The sequence below is a fragment of the Amphiura filiformis genome, chromosome 12 (assembly GCF_039555335.1).
Source record: "Amphiura filiformis chromosome 12, Afil_fr2py, whole genome shotgun sequence".
Classification (NCBI taxonomy): Eukaryota; Metazoa; Echinodermata; class Ophiuroidea; order Amphilepidida; family Amphiuridae; genus Amphiura; species Amphiura filiformis.
This window is the reverse complement of record NC_092639.1, coordinates 20740411-20760129: the sequence shown is the minus strand read 5'-3', so window position 1 is coordinate 20760129 and position 19719 is coordinate 20740411. Positions and strand designations below refer to the sequence as shown.

Sequence of the window (19719 nt, the reverse complement as noted above, 5' to 3'; positions counted from 1 at the left end):
AAATAGCCTGAGGTTTAATTCACGACAAAATGAGAGGTTATCATATTATAGGTCCTTAATTTCTTTAATCCTTAATCCTTAATATCATACATAACATATTAATTAATTAATCAATCTAATTAGCAGATGCATTTGAGAATTAAACACTAAGTGTTTAAAAAGTGTTAAAATGAAACACATCTAAGTGCTATTTTTTCTAAACTTTTGATTTACATTGTGCAGGCTGTATCAAAATGATTGGTATCCATCAATTTCCAGTGATCTTGGACAAAACTGCCGTATCAAAATGAAACTAGGAGCTACCTTATTTATATAGATGAATGTTTATGAAATGTCACACAGCTATAAATCCTGGGCATTTCAAGAGGATCCAATGTTGCATATTGAAGAAGCAGGTATGGGTACCAATCATTTGGATACAGCCTGTATATGGGTATATTGGACAGTATTTATTGTGGGACATTAGAGCACATCAGACATATCGAATTGCATTCTGAATACGGAGAATGTCCTTCTGATATCAAATAATTTTGATTTTTGAAATTCGCAATGTAATACACATTTTATGGCAAATGATTAAAATTGATATTTTTGATATTTAACAGTACTCGAAGTAAACTTTATAAATCTGATGATTTATACTTAAAGTGTATGTAGGTGGGATGAAAAGCCGACGATCAATTGAAAATTTTGACCTTTCGTATTGAAGATATGGATTTTCCCCAAAACACACCCAAAAAAATTAGGTCTTTTTGGGAAAAAAATCCATATCTTCAATATGAAAGGTAAAATTTTTCAATTGATCGTCGGCTTTTCCTTCCAGCTACATACACTTTAAGATTATGTCATTAGATTTATAAAATTTACTTCGAGGACTGTTATATATCAAAAATGTGAAAAATATCAAATTTTAATAATTTGTCATAAAATTTATATTATATCGTGAATTTCAAAAATGAAAATTATTTGATATCAGAAAGACATTCTTCGTATTCAGAATGCAATTCGATATGTCTGATATGCTCTCACGTCCCACAAAAAATACTGTCGAAACGCTCAAAACGCTCATTCCAGATCCCTTAATAGGATTAGGATGAACAAATTTTAATCTTTCCCCAGAGTAGGCCAGTGCACATAAACGTTGAAAAAAACCAGTGCATCCGGCCGGACCCGAACCGGCGACCTTCGCACCACCAGCACGACGCTCAAACCAACTGAGCCGAAGAGGCACGCTGGAGAAGAGCGGAAGATATAACTCTGTGGGTATTAGGCATGGAGCTATTAAATAGATGGAGAAGAAATAGATTACGTAACGCATTGAAACCTTGTGCCGATTTGAAATCTGACAAGCTATTCATCGAAAGGTACCTTTTGTTTGGGACAAAGGGCTTCCGCCATTAAATCGGTAAGCTGACCCGACAGTGTATTAACGCTTTACCTAGCAGGCTACTGTCAATAAGTGATCAAACGAAAGGCGCGTGAAAGCGACGTCTGGAACGAAAAGTACCTTTTGTTATAATAACACACAAGGATGTGATTGAGTAGCCGTAAGCACAAAAAGCACACATTAGCCGCTGAGTACAGTTCGTGATCACCCCACTGACTTCAGGTGCTTCATTTAAATAAATTGAATGCGCTTGCTGAATGATTACACATCAAGCATTCAAGGCTGCCATTTATGTCTATAGTACTGTATAATGGTAATAGATATACGTATACATGTAACAAATAATAAGTATACCGGTATACGCCGTAGAAGTGACGTAGTAAATCGGATTAACTACCATAGCAATAGATGAATACAATTTTGACTATACCGCCCTGCACTACAACGTTAACGCGGTACCGATGCATTGAACCATAGATGTCAAAGAAAGACTGATCACTCGCACCTGTAAGATTAGTATCTTTAAAAATAGCGGTATTGTATTCCATCTGTGTGTGCTGACCTACACAGGTGATTATTGTTATCTGCTTGTAGTGCGGAGCGATCTATTCAAAAATTGTATTCATCTATTGCTATGGTAGTTAATCCGATTATGATGTCACTTCTACAGCGTATAGGCCTATATAAAAGTTGTTTCACAAATTGACATTTTATTTTATTTTAAGAAGGAGAATGTCATAAACAGTGGCGTACTGAAGGGGGGCAGCTCTTCTGTGAGAGGTCTTGGGAAGGGATGAGGGAGGAAGAGGTGAAAGAGGGGATATGAAGAACGAGAGGGGGGGGGTTGGAGGAAGAGAGGAAGAGGAAGAAATGAAGAGAAATAAATAAATAGAAGTAAATAAATAGAAAGGTAAGGTAAGAAAAATGATAGGAATGAGAGGGGACAAAAAGTAAGAGGGGATGGAGAAGGGAAGGGAGATAAGAAGAGGGAGTGATACTTCAAGGAAAGAATAAGTACAAAGAAAAGAAAAAGGAATGACAAAATGTAGGCATTATAATAATTATTATAGAAACTAAATACAGCCCCCCCCCCACATAGGCCTAACGCTAACAGCACTATAGGCAGCCATTCGATGATGTCAATGCCTTTATGCGTTACGTATTTATAACGCCCAGTCAGATGTATTTTACACCTGCCAAGCACAAGTCACCCAATTTCGAAAATTGGACGTTGAATGTACACTCTCATGAATATTGATTGGCAACATTTTCCAATATGTCAGCGCTCAAATCGGACACAATAGAACAATAGACCATTCAGTGCGTTGGTATTAGGTATCTCTTTGGTTCAGTTGGTTAGAGCGTCGTGCTCGTTGTGCGAAGGTCGCCGGTTCGGGTCCGGCCGGATGCACTGGGTTTTTTTTTCAACGTTTATGTGCACTGGCCTACTCTGGGGAAAGATTAAAATTTGTTCAAGTTCTTTTGCTGCATGTAATTGCGAAACAAGCTACGATACAAAAAATACATTCCGAGTACAGGATTTATATACCTAAACTTTTGTTTTATTTTATACAACCATTTTTTCATCCAGATTTGGGTCGTTTTCTCTTTAACAAATCTTTAAACTCATCGGCAACATACAGTCACGTTATAAAAAAACAAATTACTGTTCTTCGTTTTCACAATTAATGAATTTTGAAAGAAATAGAGAGGAACAATATACTTCATGTGTTAACCTACCATGATCATGTTGAGGTGAACTGCAGTGTAAGTTACGAAACTTAATACAAGCATAACAAATTTACTTAAGCATGTTAAGGTAGCACTATGGGATGTAGATTTTTTTTCTGATTTAAATATGTGAAAGTCCATGCTCTCTTGATTACAAAACTGAAAATTTTATTTTAATCGGGCATTCGGTTCTCAAGATATGGCCTGTCAAAATGGCGCGAAACCAACAAATCGGCAACAAATTTCTTTTTATTTTCTTTATTTTTGGCATGAAGTGTTGCTATGTAATTTTCTAATTTTACATGAAATATGAAAAGCAAAGTTTTCAGATACAATTAGAAGAGGTATGGTACTGAAACTTGGTACATGGATAGTACACATGACATGCAACAAACCAACGGATGCGTTTGGCAAATTTCCATTTGCATAATTAATTAGGGCCCTAATCAACTTTTCTAATTAGTGGCCCTAATTAATTATGCAAATTGAAATTTGCCAAACCCAACCGTAATTTTGTAGCACCTTGTGTGTGCTACTCATGTATAATGCCTCAGTACTATATAGCTCTTTTAATTCTATCTGAAAACTCTACTTTGCATAATTCATGCATTGGACTAGAAAATAAAAAGAAAGTTGTTGCCAATTTTTTGGTTTCGCGCTATTTTGACAGGCCATATCTGGATAACCGAATGTCCGATTGAAACCAAATTTTCAGTTTTGTAATCTACAAGTCAAGAGCTTTAGCATATTTAAATTGAAAGAAAATCTAAATTAGCCAATAGGGCCACCCTAAGGGTAGACTAGGTATTGTTGGTCGAAGCAGCCAAATCAATTTTCATTATCTAAATCAATCTATTATTGAAAAATATTATTGAAAATTGCAAATGTTCATTCTACAAATCATATACTTTGAAAACTTACTTGATTTATTGTTGTGAATGAGTTATGTACGTTTTACAAACTTGTTGTTGTTTCAGCCCTCTTTACAACATAACTCAAGAACCACAGGACCAATAAAAGTATATCTGTGATATTTGAATTCTTCTACACACTTGATATGAAATGATCAATGCAATTTTTGCCAAAGCTCACTACCATTTGCAAGATGCTGTGAACTACCAAATCGCAATAGTTTAAGATAGTTGCTATAACCTTAAGCATGTTAAGCGCAATGACGATTCGTCATCTATACATTCGAGTTCAAATAAATATCTCTCTCGTCTTAAGAATCGCTAAACCAATTCTAGGCATGTTTGTACTGTATTTGAATCAACTCAATCAATTTTGCACATAGAAATACTTCAACTAAATGAGAAATTCGAAATTTGTATAATTTTACAAGCACGATCTCACGTTAAAGGATTTTAAAAACGTTAAGGTTCGCACGCACGTAGAGGGTTCATAAAAGCATGATAAAACGTTACTTAAGGGGAGAGAGATGTCAGAGGCAGTTATTGTCACAGGAGATGACTGCTGTTGATGCCAGAATGGGGAGTCACGTAGTGGATGAAAACTAGGCGGGTTAACTGCGAGATTCCCATGTTTTTGTAACATTATTCATTGGATTTAAGGCGAGTCGCAGGGGAGCATGACCTAGCGGTGTCTGCACTCAAACATTGAGACAAATAAAGCTGACACTCAAGAGGAATAGTATGGGTTCTATGAGATCCTAAGGCTTAATACAATTTAGGGGTGTCATATTTGCCCCATATGCATGTTTTTTTTCGGGAGGGTAAGACACCCCAACCTTTCGTTTTTATAGTATTAGCCTTAACTCAAGAACCGCAAGACATATGGAAATACGAATGCAATTATAATGCGATTACACTAGGATTCACAACATGCTCATCCAGCAGGGTACAGTTCTTCAACTCCAATACATGTGTACATTCATTCAATGATCTTTGAAAATTTGGGTACAAAAACTCATACTCTGCAACTTGAGGTCAAATTTTGTACTATGATTGTTTGATTGAGGTTATTGAACTATGCCATTGAGATGAGACTATTGTAATTGTGGTCCATAGTGGCTTCATTGACTCTTTTCCTACTAGATCAATATATTAATATTAAGAAATTCACGGCAGTTTTTTAGATAAATGGTTCCTGTCACCCCACTCGCCTTAAAGATGAAATCTTGCAAACCAGCAAAAAAGCAAAATGAGATATTTCTTTAATTATCGAATTCGCAATGAAAAAAGGCATTTGATCCTTCGCAGCCCTGGTAAATTGCTTTTACCATGCATTTATACTCACAGGTTAATTGTGTCGACATAAAGCGACTTTAATATGCAATGGAACTTATAAAAGGTATTTGTAATTTTCTTTTTTAAATACGAGATGTTGAATACAAATATTCAATCGCCACAAGTTCACAACGAATGCAATAAAAAGGGATTTTGCAGTAGGCCCTAAGTCTTGATGGTTTGTTGCAAATTATATAATTTGATTTTCTGCACGGTACAATCTAAAAATAATTGTGCGTGTTTACAGGACTTATAGCGAGGGCTGAAAGCATTTGATATAAACTTAAACCATCGAATTATAAATAACTTAACTGTTCTTAATCTGATAAACACACCGTGGAATTTTAATCGTCGAGGAACAAGTATCAACAAATTTAAAATCATCGAGTGTTTTGCATTCTGAATTCTTCATAGGGCCTAGCTATTGAAAATAACTTATTATAAACTACAACCAATCTGAATTCAGGTCATCAAATTACAGTTTGATAACATAAAACAATACTGGAAATAGTTAAACATTACTGGAAATAGAATCGGAATAGATTAAGATATGTTGCATCCAACCACTAAAGTATGTAGCGGCCTTAAGAACTTGAGCATGTTAACTGCATTATCTCGAACCTCTATGAAATCGTTGCTGAACGCTAGACTGCTTTGCATTCCCTTTTTGATAAACAATTCACACCAGCTCTGTCATTCCATAAAACACAACACATTCCCAGTGACCGCTCTGCCCGCTTCTGCCCAGAGAAAAAGGCATCGGGCGTCGAGGGTTCGGATGGGAGCGGGTCTCGTTCTGAACTTGCAATGTATATTGTGAAATGTGTTGATATGAATTTCCAAAAGGGCCTTTGATGAAGACTACTTTTCATTATGTTCACATTAATGTTTAAAAACACTAATGTGAACATAATGAAAGCAATTTGCTATCATAACACTTATGTTATGCATGTTGCAAAAAGGCTTCAGGGGACAAACTACCCGGACACGCCCAAAGGGGACCACGCCCATTGTTATAACACAACACTAATGGTGTTAGAAGTCTGTAAAGATCTGACCAGGTTGTGGCCCACCTTGGTTAGGTCACACACATCATTAGACATCAAGATCACCATCACTTGTCATTTTTAGTTCGGGAAAACACTCTGATAGGAGTCGAAACGTCACTTCTGGCACTGCATGCATGGGGTTTTAATAGTGCAAAACATAGGCATATCGTCACCCTGCTACGATAATTGCTTAAGTCACTTTTTGAAATTTTGAGAACAAGTACAAAAAATGGTTCAAACATGCATTTAAACATATCTATTCACCAATCTTTGCACAAGAACCAGGGCCGGATTTACCTTTTTGGAGGCCTAGGCTAGGCCAAAATTTGGAGGCCCCCAAACTCACCGTGAGGAAGGCATGTGCATTTAAGCGGCCAAGTTTTGGTTTACAAATAGGGGGCCTAAATAAGATTTTACTAAGACATTTGCGTGCGAAGTGTGCGAAAAAATTAAATTCAGCCACAAATGGAGGTGAATTTTGCTATGTAAATGGCCAGTGCGCGCGAAGCACGCAAAATTATGCAATGTTAGCATATTTTGGTAAATATGGTGTTTTGGGGCTAAAAAGAAACACGCACATGGCAAAATTGGGGGGGGGGGGCCTCTGGCCCAATGGTAAATCCGGCCCTGACAAGAACAAATGACAATGAGTGAAATTGAAAGGAATAATCAGAAATTAATAGGGTGATTACGTAACTGATATAGCATGCTTGAACCACATTATGTTGCACTTGTTCTAAAAAAAAATGACTTCGGCAATTATCGTAGCAAGGTGACGATATGTACTTTGATGCTACTAATTAAATGCTATTTTTTATAATGTAAATGTACAATTCGTGACAGGAGCTGATTAGACGTGTAAAATAATTTTTTTGGTTCTTGTCCCCTCCCTCGTCGATTTCTGGGATTAGTCAAAATGTTTTTTCCACACTTTTAAAACAAATTTATCAAAATGAATAGATTCCTCTTCAGAGGGGGACTTACAAGGTTTCTCTTCAATTTTAAAAGGTTCTTCTTCTCCTTCTTAGGTTCCGTCGGCAGGCTTTAGAAATATGCAACATTTCGCCAACACATTATAGTGCCTTATAGTTCTTAGGTTCCTCTTCAAAATTGTAAATTGAATGAGGGGTCAAATGTCAAATAAAAGCTTAATCGGGAGCTTAATACTTGTCAGAAATATAACAAATAATCATAAGAAGCATACTTTATTAATCTTTCATTTGACATTTGACCCCTTATTCAATTTACCATTTTTGAAGAGAACCCGTGTAAAATTGAAGAGATACCTTGTAAGTCCCCCTCTGAAGAGAAATCTATTCATTTTGATAAGTTTGTTTTAAAAGTGTAGATTTTCAAACATTTTGGAATGCTTTAGGAAAACTACAGGGGACGAGAACCAAAACATTATTTTTTCGGCTTAATTAAGATGCAAATGGCGCTTGAGGTTCGGCAAAATTGTTTTCTTATAACCATGATAACACAAATCGGTGTGGATGCCCTCATTGTTGTGGATAACTTTGTCAAAACCAACCATATCTTTGCGGAGCCTGTTATGGAGAAAAACGCCTGGGGAAAATGAAATTGTGTCGTTACGGGTGAAAATCTTTCGATTTCTGGCAAAAGAATTCATCGGAGATTTGTAGTGTTAGATAAAAATTGGCTCCATGTATGATCATGATAATGTAATTGTGTAAAATCCTCCAGAGAAACTAATTATTCCAGGAAAAATATGAATTTTACTATTATTCATTTTACTATCACATAGCACTGTGATCACATAGCATGTCATGGGTAAAACCTTAGATTATGGGAGAAACTTTTTTCATGTAATTACAATTTTTGAAAGAATTATTATACACACGTGCATATTCATGTAAGCCAATGGGTTAAAACCATGACATCGATGGGGTTTTATGTTTGCGGGAAGTCATACTAGTACCCCGAAGTCAGAAATGTTGTCATGAGTAAAGCATGACCATTTAAGGTGGTACTACACCCTTGGCAAATTTTGTGCCTATTTTATTTGTCCAAGATGCTGATCCCTGTTCTGACACCTTAGTGTTATAGACATGTTAAGGCAAAAGCCTTGTATGGTTGTATTAAAGACAATAACAAATCTATCACTGATGTTTTAGGAATTGAACCAGAGACCTTTTTAAAATAGGTTTATATAGCCGCTGAACATGATGTGATTGAAGAGGTTCACCAGGTCTGTTAATTAATCGTTTGATTTAGGGTTAATTTGTCAATACCAAAATGAAAACCTTGCGTTTTCTGACAGTTTCGCCAGAAACCTTCTCGCTTTCTCAAAGCGTTGATGGGATGTTATTGATCCATTTGCTTGAAACGGGAACTTTGACCGGATGCTTTTGGTTTACCCGGAAGCGTTACTCCTACCTCTAGTGTTGGTCTTGAGTAAATGATCGAATGTGACTTAGAAAGAATCCCGGGGGAGGCACTCCCTATCTGAAATGGCAGGGATGTGCCTCGGCCTTTTAAAAAGTAGGGGGCATTCAGGTCAAATGTACAATTACAAAAATATGGGGTCATTCAGTACACAACCTGAATAAAAATGGGGTCATTCGGTATGAAACTTTGAAAAAAGGATGGTCATTGGAGTAACAAAAAGTAAAATGGGAGTCATTGAGTACAGGATTGCCAAAAGAGTATCATTAAGTACACATAAATAAGTGCCAAACTGCGTAAAAACAACTTGGCCACCTTGGAAATGTGAAAAATCTCATTATTTCTGGAGGAGAACACAAGTAGGCCTACCACCTAAATTTGGGAATTAAAAGGGGTCATTGGGTATAGCAGGAAATAGAAAAAGGGGGTCATTGAGTACATGATTTTTTTTAAAGGAGGTCATTGGGTAATAGGTAGGACCATAACACAAAAAAGGGGGCATTGGGTACAAGCCGGTTTAAAAAGGGGTCTATCCGAGGCACATGATGCATATCTGTCATGGAAGTGCCCCCCCCGGGGAAAGAATATCCCCTCGTTTCTGTTCATGGTGTCGTACTCGTACCCTCTTGCATATCCATCTGAACATGATGTTTATACAACGTAAAAGCTTAACCCCATGAGAACTACCTGCCGATTGGCCAAAATGAATAGTGTGTCCTTTTTTGAACCAATCAAGGAGGGTATTAATAAGATCATCTGCAAAAGCAAGTTTGACCATGAATAGTTTAAAGCCTAGTCATAATTGGCAATTGAAATGAGCATTTCAAGTTATCAACCAATCAGAAATGCTGTTAGATGACCAGTAGTGTCCAGAGGGTTAAGAATGTGTTGAGCAAATTTATACTGAGTCAATATAAGCGATGCTTGAAAAGACAACTTATATTATTTTGACACAATTCCTGTTGAAGATGTCTCGACTCGTGGTGATGAATAGCGCCCTCATTTTGAATGTGAAGTCTATGGCAAGTTATTTGGTGGTGTGCCGTCTGTGGTGGCATGAACCATTTTAAAGCTATAATGTACAATTCCGTGGAGTTTTAATTATGTTATTCTATATCAAAAATTATGAAGTCCTCTGTAAGAAAGAAGTCCTAAAGAAATCCTCTGTAAAGGCGAATTAAATAATGAAGTAAAAAGGGGAGAAACGTGTGTAACACAAGCTCTGTAAGGTAAAGGTAAAGGAGGCGAACCTGTATATAACAGTGTCCATCTCTCTTTCAACGGCGATTGGGCCAGACCCCTCCATGTAATGTTGCTGTGGGGGGGGGGGTCGCTACACCTCCTCCACAACGAGTCTGTTATATTACCTTCAAAGCATTAAAGAATGCCGGTACCCATTTATACACCCGATGGAGTACCTTACTCAAGAGTACAACACGATGGCATCGCCCGGGGCTCGAACCCGCAACCTCTATCAAGCTCTATAGGTTATATTTAATGTCGTAATTATTACGACATTAATTAATTATTGCTTGTCCTATACAAACACAGCGAATTTGGTAGATTCCAATCAGGTGTAACTTTCCTTATATATAAACATTACAGATAATGCCAAAAAATCTTTAAAAAAACCAAACCAATTTGATTTTAAAAGATGTATAGACTTCAAGGGCTCATATTATACCGCCAAACAGTACGGGTTGATAAAAAAAAACTACCTATATGCATTGAATAAAAGCTGCATGTGAATGGCCTCAAAAGACTCTTAAATATGCCTTTTATATATTTATATCTGATTTTAGCTCGCTATTTTTGCTAAGCTTGCTAGATTTTGTCAAAGAATTTGATACAAAAACATGGGAATTTCACAGTTGACCCGCCTAGTTTTCTTCCACTACGTGACTGCCCATTCTGGCATCAACAGCAGTCATCTCCTGTGACAATAACTACCTCTGACATCTCTCTCCCCTTAAGTAACTTTATCATGCTTTTATAAACCCTCTGTGTGCGTGCGAACCTTAACGTAATCATTTGATGTGAGGTTTTACATGTAAAATTTTTAAAATTTCGGAATTTCACTTTTACTCATTTTAATAAATCCATGTAAAATGCATTCAAATGAGTTCAAAACATACCTTTAATTAGCTCAGTGGTTCTTGAGATGTGTGAACTTGGATAACAGGCATACGGCGAATCATTGCACTTAAGTAAATTTGTTATGCTTGGATTATTAAGTTCGGTAACTCATACTGCATTTTGCATCATTGTAGGTTAACACAGTGGCCCCTTTTCCCAACTTGAAGTTTTTTGTTCCTCTATTTCTTTCAAAAATTGTGAAAACAAAGATCGGTTGCTCTTATATAACGTGACTGTACATGTTGCCGGTGGTTTAGGGAGTTCTTGGAGGAGAAAACGACCCAAAAATCTGGATAAAAGTAGTATCAAATGAAACATTTTGGTAATTGTGATAATATAGGCACCCGAACTTTTAAATGTATAACAGTATGAAAAATCTTACTTTTTAAAAATGCAACAATAAAAAGTAGCTTTATGAGAGTTATAATTAAAAGCACATTCAGTGATTCCAACGAAAGTGTGAAAAATTAAAATTGTGTATAAATTGTTTAAAAGGTTAGTTATTAGGTATTTCTGATAAGAAACATTTGGCAAAAACAAGGAAAACAGTATAGTATTAACAAAGTTGAACCCATTCAAATAATGTACCTAATAATTATGGTTAATTAAGCAGACATTCTGTTAGGTTTCATGTAAAATGTTCTGTTTTGTCTTTAAAACACAGCTTTCGGCAGGCTAATTAGAAATGCACAAAACTGAACTTTGATGATTTTTACTATTTTCCGAATGAGAACAATATTGATTAGGCCTTGAATCAAATATAACTTAATGGATTTGTCTGAATAATTGTTAAAAAGTCAATGTTTGAAAATCGTTATAATTGCTACCGCGTACCGCCCACCACCACCAGCCAATAGTGTACATTACTGCATCACGAAATGACAACAACTGCAACAGTAACCAACAGCAACAGAATAATTTTTGTCTTCATCATCATCATCATCATCATCATCATCATCATCATCATCATCATCATCATCATTATTATCATCATCATCATCATCATCATCATCATCATCATCATCATTATCATCATCATCATCATCATCATCATCATTGTCATCATATTATCATCCTCATCATCAACATCATCACCAGCACCAGCAATTTAAAAAAATCTTGTGTGCGCATTATCACAAATTATACTATTTTCATCATTCTGGTACAAAATTTCTATAGCCTATGTACAAAATGCTTGTTAGTATTTAATACCAAGGGCTCATTGAAATTAACATATTCTTTCATTAAATTGGGTGTGAAACTCAACACACTAGCAACACCTTATGGCTGCATTATTCTCTCGAACTCGACTTGAACTTGATTTTCAAACATAATAACGTAAACCCGATTTAATTGGCGTTTGACACGAGACTTCTATACGTCACGGTTGTCAATTGGGCCTATAAAAAGAACTTTTTATTTACACATAGACTATTACTCGTGAACAGCACAAGTGAGCTCAAATAGCCAACCAGTGAGCTCGCTCACATAAGCTCCAAAGTTTTAAGCGCTCGAGTTTCAGAACAACTCCGCTAGCCGCTCCGACTTCGACATCTGAGGTGAATAAAACGCGTCAATCAAATTTGGAACTATACAAAGGCCGGAGCTCGGAGTAAAGTGGCACATTTTGAGCCTTACTTGCAAGATATTTGATATATTACTAGTGGAAAGTGCCTTGAGAAGAAGGATGCTTCTTAAAATAGCATTATTTGTAGCAGTTATTGGACTTATCCAATGCCAAAACTTGAATCGAATTTTTGACGGTTGCGATCCTTCTTGGAATGCGTTTGATGGTAGTTGTTATGTACATATTCGTGACCCGAAGTCATGGAGTTCAGCGAGGAAATTTTGTCAGTTGTACAGATCAGATTTGGCTAGTATTTCATCTAAAGAGGAAAATGATTTTGTAGCTGATTTAGCATATGGAGAAGAAGCATGGATTGGTTTGAGTGATGTTTGGCCGCAGGCTGGTACGATCTTGGAAATAGGAGGCGAACCCCTTAAACTTACGGCAACATGGGCATGGTCTGATGGCACACCTTATGGCTATTCGAACTGGGCACCGGAACAACCGAGCGGAGTACAGGATTCCGTACAGATAAATTATGATGGTAAAGGTATGTGGGATGACCAAGACTTCTGGACCAAATTGAATTTTGTGTGCGAAAAACCATCTAGGAGAAGACCGAACCGCGGAAACTTCCGCGGAAACCGCGGAAACAGGAATTAAAACTCAGTACTTGTAGTGTAGCCAATCATGTCCTTCAATGCCGCGACTTTCACATCATATACACAGCTAACACAGGACTATAGGAAAAGGTGGGATAACTCACGAAATTATTTCTGGGAAGATGAATTCATAATTCACTTCGACTGTTTCTCAAAACGATTATCATCTTAAATCATAACATTTTCACACAACGGTCTGGTGACAAAACAAAGTTTTGTGATATACGTTGTACGCAATGACGTCAGATGGAAACTTCTCGCAACAAAACATTTTCTCCAGTGTTCATAGATCATTCTTGCATCATCATGACCAGACACTATGATCTACAACATGCTCATCTATCAGGGGCACAGTTCTTAAACCCCAATACATTTGTAAATTCATTGAATGACCTTGGAGAATTTGGGTACAAAAACTCATACTAGAGAGATTGCGATGTTTCAAACGCAGCACGTGGACCGTATGTTTTAACGTACGTTTTTACGTACGTTAATACGGTGTTAAAGTCTCGGTTCCAAACTGGATTGTGCTCATTCGTCATGAAGGAGAACAAGTCGGCTGGAATAAGTATGTTCATTATCATTGACTGTCTTTAACATATTGTGAAATGGACAACTTTTGTGCATTTTCAACGATGTATCTACGTTTATTTCGCACGTGGAAAATCTTCAAAACTGGCTAAATACGTGACCTCGCTTCGATACAGGAGAGTGGTTTTGAATAGATCAACGTACGTCCGATACCTACGTTTGGAAATCGCAATCTCTCTGCTATGCAACTTGAGGTCAAATTTGCACTATGATTATGTAATTGAGGTTATTGGACTATGCCATTGGGATGAGGCTATTGTGGTCCATAGTGAGACCGCCAGACTGATGACCAGTATGAAAACTTGGGCTTCGCAGTCAATGCAGAATTGAACTATACACCTAACTTGTTTGTACATTTTTGTACGTGTTACGTGAACGTCAATTTGAAATTGGGAATAATTATTGCAAAAGAAAGACTCAATTAATTTGATCAACATTTTCAGCAAACTCATTTCAGCTACTCTCATCGCATATTGCATTCAATATCATCAGTCCTGACTATTATTCATTTATTTATTTATTTATTTATTTATTTTTATTTATTTATTTATTTATTTATTTATTTATTTATTTATTTATTTATTTATTTATTTATTTATTTATTTATTTATTTATTTATTTATTTATTTATTACGATATAAAAATTGGTGTCGTGCTGTAGTGGTTTATCACGATTTGGGTATAACGCGTTCTGTGCATTATAGGTCAAATTTGCTACCATAAAATCATGATCATCATGATCATGATTTTTGTTCTGGAACTTATCTTCAGACATAATTATAAGATATACATTTTTATCAAAAAAAACCTAAAATTGTCAGGTCTTTTTGGGTAAAAATGTATATCTTCAATACGAAAGGTCAAAATGATGGACGACTTTTCCTCCAAGCTATACACTTTAAGTACATATCAATAGATTTAAAGTTTCTTTGAGAACTTTTAAATATCAAAATTTTCCTGTTTTAATAATGTGCCATCAAATTTAAATTATATCGCGAATTTCAACAAACAAACCAAAATCAAAATTATTTGATATCATCAGGAAGTGCCTCGTATTCAGAATGCAATTCGATGTGTCTGATGTTCTCTAATGTTCCACAAAAAATACTGTGGAAAGGTTGCTATCCGATCCCTTAAGGGCTGGCGTATGAACGTTTGGACAGTATTTATTGTGGGACATTAAACACATCGAACATATCGAATGCATTCTGAATACGAAAATGTCATTCTGATATCAAATAATTTTGATTTTTGAAATTCGCAATTTAATACACATTTTATGGCAAATCATTAAAATTTATATTTTGATATTTAACAGTACTTGAAGTAAACTTTATAAATCTGATGATTTATACTTAAAGTGTATGTAAATGGATGAAAAGCCGACGATCAATTGAAAATTTTGACCTTTCGTATTGAAGATATGGATTTTTTTCCCAAAACACTAAAAAAATTAGGTCTTTTTGGGAAAAAAAATCCATATCTTCAATATGAAAGGTCAAAATTTTCAATTGACCGTCGGCTTTTCCTCCCTGCTACACACACTTTAAGAATATGTCATTAGATTTATATAATTTACTTCGAGGACTGTTATATGTCAAAAATTTGAAAAATATAAAAATTTTTATAATTTGTCATAAAATTTGTATTATATTGTGATTTTCAAAAATGAAAATTATTTGATATCAGAAAGACATGCTTCGTATTCAGAATGCAATTCGATAGGTCTGAGGTGCTCTCATGTCCCACAAAAAATACTGTCGAAACGCAATAAACGCTCATTTTAGAGCCCTTAAACCGAAGCCAAATGCAACATCCTAGCAAACACAAAACGTTTTTGACATCATTCGCTAAAGGTTAGAAAAGGTTGCCAGAAAACGTCGTTTAAATGTCGGGTTATGTAAAGGGCATATAAAGGGTTAAACACGTTTTCATAACATTTTAAAACGTTTTGTGAAAACTTACTGCAAATATTCTAACATAATGTTATTCAAGTGTTGGCAAAATATTTGGAAAAAATGTTGCCAAAAATATTTTACAATAACATTTTGAAAACATTTAAAAATATTTTTGTAGTACATTTTCATACAAAACGTTTTAAAACATTTTCTTGACCTTTATAGGCCTATAACCCGACATTTAATGTTATTAAAATATTTTTACCAAAACCAAAAATCCAAAATATAACCTGTTAAAAACGTTTTGTGTTTGCTGGTATGTGGGATGGATTTGCCAAACTTTCCAAGTCACACTCGGGAATCCGAAACGTGATTCAAAAGTAAACCACTAAAACTTCATGCAAATGTCTCTTGTTCTCATTTACATTAAGACCGGGCCAGTGACATTCACACAGATATAGTTTGCAAATACGTAAGTCTCATCTTGCCTGCCTGACACTAAATTGGAGACGATTGGTGCTTTTGGGCATATTGTTTTTGATTGTTGGAATGTAAACAGTAAACACTGCAGTTATTTAACTGTTGTTCAGTGTCTATAGTTTAAGTCCAGTTATACTTTTAAGTACACCCAGAGGTCAACCTTGATAAATTGATATCGATACATAATGTTGCGGACTGGGTATAAAAATTATTGAGAGAGTTCAGAGAGATTCAGAGAGAGTGGGAAATATTGAGTGAGGGAGAGCGGGGAGAGAATGTGTTGTGAGGAGGGAGGAGAAGGTGGCGATGAGATGAGATGAGAGGAGAGAAGAGAGTAAGGGAAAGGAAGTATTTTGTCACATGACTTATTATAGTTGAAATTAAAGCCATACATTTAAATGTACGATATTGTTTAATGAATTTGGTCATTTTTTTTGAAAACCTGATTTTGTGGGGTAGGCCTATAATTGATGTTTATATGGACATATCCCAACTTACACTTTGCAATCGGCCAAATTTGGTGAGTTTATTCATTTGTTGTACTTGTATTGTGAGACAGAGTAGTTTTGAATGAATGTCTTAAGACATAGAGCTCCACAATAATGATAATAAACATATATTACTGTATGACTTTAATATTTCTTCTGTGGAATTTGGTGTCTTTTAAATGTATGCTCACACTAAATTTATGCAAACCAGAAATAACAGTTTATACCACCCAGCAAACACAAAAATGTTTTTAAAACGCTTTATATTTTGGGTTTTGGTTTTGATAAAAACGTTTTAAAAACATTAAATGTCGGATTATATAAAGGTCATGGAAAGGTTTTAAAACGTTTCGTATGAAAACACACTACAACAATATTTCAAAAATGTTATTGTAAAACATTTTGGCAAATATTTTTTGCCAAATATTTTGTTAACACTTAAATAACATTGTATTAGAATATTTGCAGTAGGTTATCAACAAATGTTTTTGAATGTTATGAAAACGTTTTATACCCTTTATATGTCCTTTATATAAACCGACAATTGAACGTTTTCTGACAACCTTTTATAACCTTTTGTGAATGATGTCGAAAACGGTTTGTGTTTGCTGAGTAGGCCTACCCAGCAAACATAAAACGTTTTCGTTAAAGTTTTAACTTCGGCGCACAAAGGTTGCCAGAAACCGTTTAAATGTCGGGTTATGTAAAGGTTTTAAACCGTTTTCAAACGTTTGCAAAATTATTAACATTTGAACACGTTGAAAATAATGTTAAAATATTGTTACAACATGTTTATGTTGAAATTTGTGGTAAAGTATCAAGGATGTTACTGTTAACGGAATAATGTGTTTAAAAAGGTGTACAGGTAACTTATGTTGCTCATACTAGCTGTTAATATAATTTATAACACATCGTGACCTACCCCGACTCCCCTTCACCTCCTGAGCCATATCGTAGCACTTTATATCAATAACTGATATTTTCAAATTGGCGTATAAGTGACGTTTAAGGGATCTAGAATGAGCGTTTATGGCGTTTCGACAGTATTTTTTGTGGGACATGAGAGCACCTCAGACGTATCGAATTACATTCTGAATACGAAGCATGTCTTTCTGATATCAAATAATTTTCATTCTTTGAAATTCACGATATAATACAAATTTTATGACAAATTATTAAAATTTGATATTTTTCAAATTTTTGATATATAACAGTCCTCGAAATAAATTTTATAAATCTAATGATATATTCTCAAAGCGTATGTAGCTGGGAGGAAAAGCCGACGATCAGTTGAAAATTTTGACCTTTTATATTGAGATATGAAGAGACCTATTTTTTTGGTGTTTTGGGAAAAAAAATCCATATCTTCAATACGAAAGGTCAACATTCTCAATTGATCGTCGGCTTTTCATTCCACCTACATACACTTTAAGTATAAATCATCAGATTTATAAAGTTTACTTCAAGTACTGTTAAATATAAAAATATCAATTTTTAATGATTTCCCATAAAATGTGTATTACATTGCGAATTTCAAAAAAATCAAAATTATTTGATATCAGAAGGACATTCTCCGTATTCAGAATGCAATTCGATATGTCTGATGTGCTCTAATGTCCCACAATAAATACTGTCCAAACGTTCATACCCCTTCCTTAAGCTTTCCTTTTAAGGGAATTTTATCAAACGCCCCAAACGAAAGAATATCTTGTCGATTTATCACCACGCATGCTCCATACAATTAGTAAATCAAGCTGTATCTAGAAAACAAACTCTCATTTTGACTGAAACCCTATTTTCTCTGAAAATAGTAAAATTTTGTATTTCTTTTTTTATTACACACTATCATCGCTTGAATATTTGTTCTGATGGAAGTATCATAAAATATCTAAATCAAGGTAAATGTAATTTACTTTATTCAGGCTTTTCTTCAATTCCCCATGCTCGATTCAGAAGTGAACACTGATACCTCGCGCCTGAGTCCCGGCGACAATTTTATCATTGTTTTGAGGTCAGTGATTTTGTTATAGCAAACTCAGTGTTCGTTTACACCATTTTGGCTTTCAACAATATGCCATTTAACTTATTATATTCGTTCAATGTATTTTACTAGTAAATTAATTTAATGTGTTTCTATATTTTAATGGCTGTTTTGACGATTGTAAAATTCTTGTTCCTTAAAGATTCATTTATAATTATGTTCATTGTTGTAATGTATTATGTTAACCAAAGTGATATGTTAGAGCTTATTAATAACAGTTGAAAAAGATAATAAAGAATGTATACTGTCTAAACTAGATTTTGCCTTATAGCCTATTCACAGTGTTCATGTTAGGCCTATATCTTTATAACTCGCACCCGCAGTGGTTTTAAAAATTGACATGATAAATTAAATAATGTGGGCGCCCTCACATTATGACGTCATAGCGGTAATACAGGGTGTCCAAAAAAAAGAGGCCCCTCATTGCGCTCTCTTTTTCTCCTATTTATGAAAAGTTGATCAAATATATTTTGGTATGTAAAGAAACCTTGAGTCGTTAGCTTTAATAAACCAAAACAATTATATCAATCGGCTCACAACTTTTGAAGATATGCTCTTTTAAAAAATGTACCCGTTTTTCACTCTGTCCACGGAGAAGGTTTGGTTCTTCAAATATTGAAAAGGAGTACACATACCATGCATGAATATCAAACATTCCTCAATGATAGCTTTATAAAATAATTTTATCTATGGAATGGGCTTTACCGGTGGGTTTATGGGCAATGGATTTTGTTAACTTGTGTCATTAATTTGTGGGTAAAATGGATGCCAAATGGGACTTCTTTTGCTTTACTTGCAATTACTTATTTTTTCTTGGTTATTTATGCCTTTTTGTTTTATTACGTTTCTTACTTTCTTACTTTGTTATTTCTTGCTTTCTTTTTTATATTTACAACGTAAGTCATTTCTCTTTTTAGGATAAAATGTAGCCCTAAAAGGCTGTTTGGTTTGTCTTTGGTTCTTCTGAAGTGAGTTTACTATGCTGCTCTGTCCTCTACCTGGTTGCCTCCTTGCTTGGCGAATACAGGTTTCAGCCC

At 35.1% G+C, this 19719-nt stretch overlaps 1 protein-coding gene across 1 annotated transcript; it reads left to right on the top strand.

Moving 5' to 3' along the window:
- Positions 1-12642: 12642 nt before the first annotated feature.
- On the top strand, positions 12643-13185 carry LOC140166697 (snaclec agkisacutacin subunit B-like). The gene has a single exon (XM_072190196.1). The coding sequence runs from the start codon at positions 12643-12645 to the stop codon at positions 13183-13185; it is 543 nt and encodes a 180-aa protein (XP_072046297.1).
- The last annotated feature ends 6534 nt before the right edge of the window (positions 13186-19719 follow it).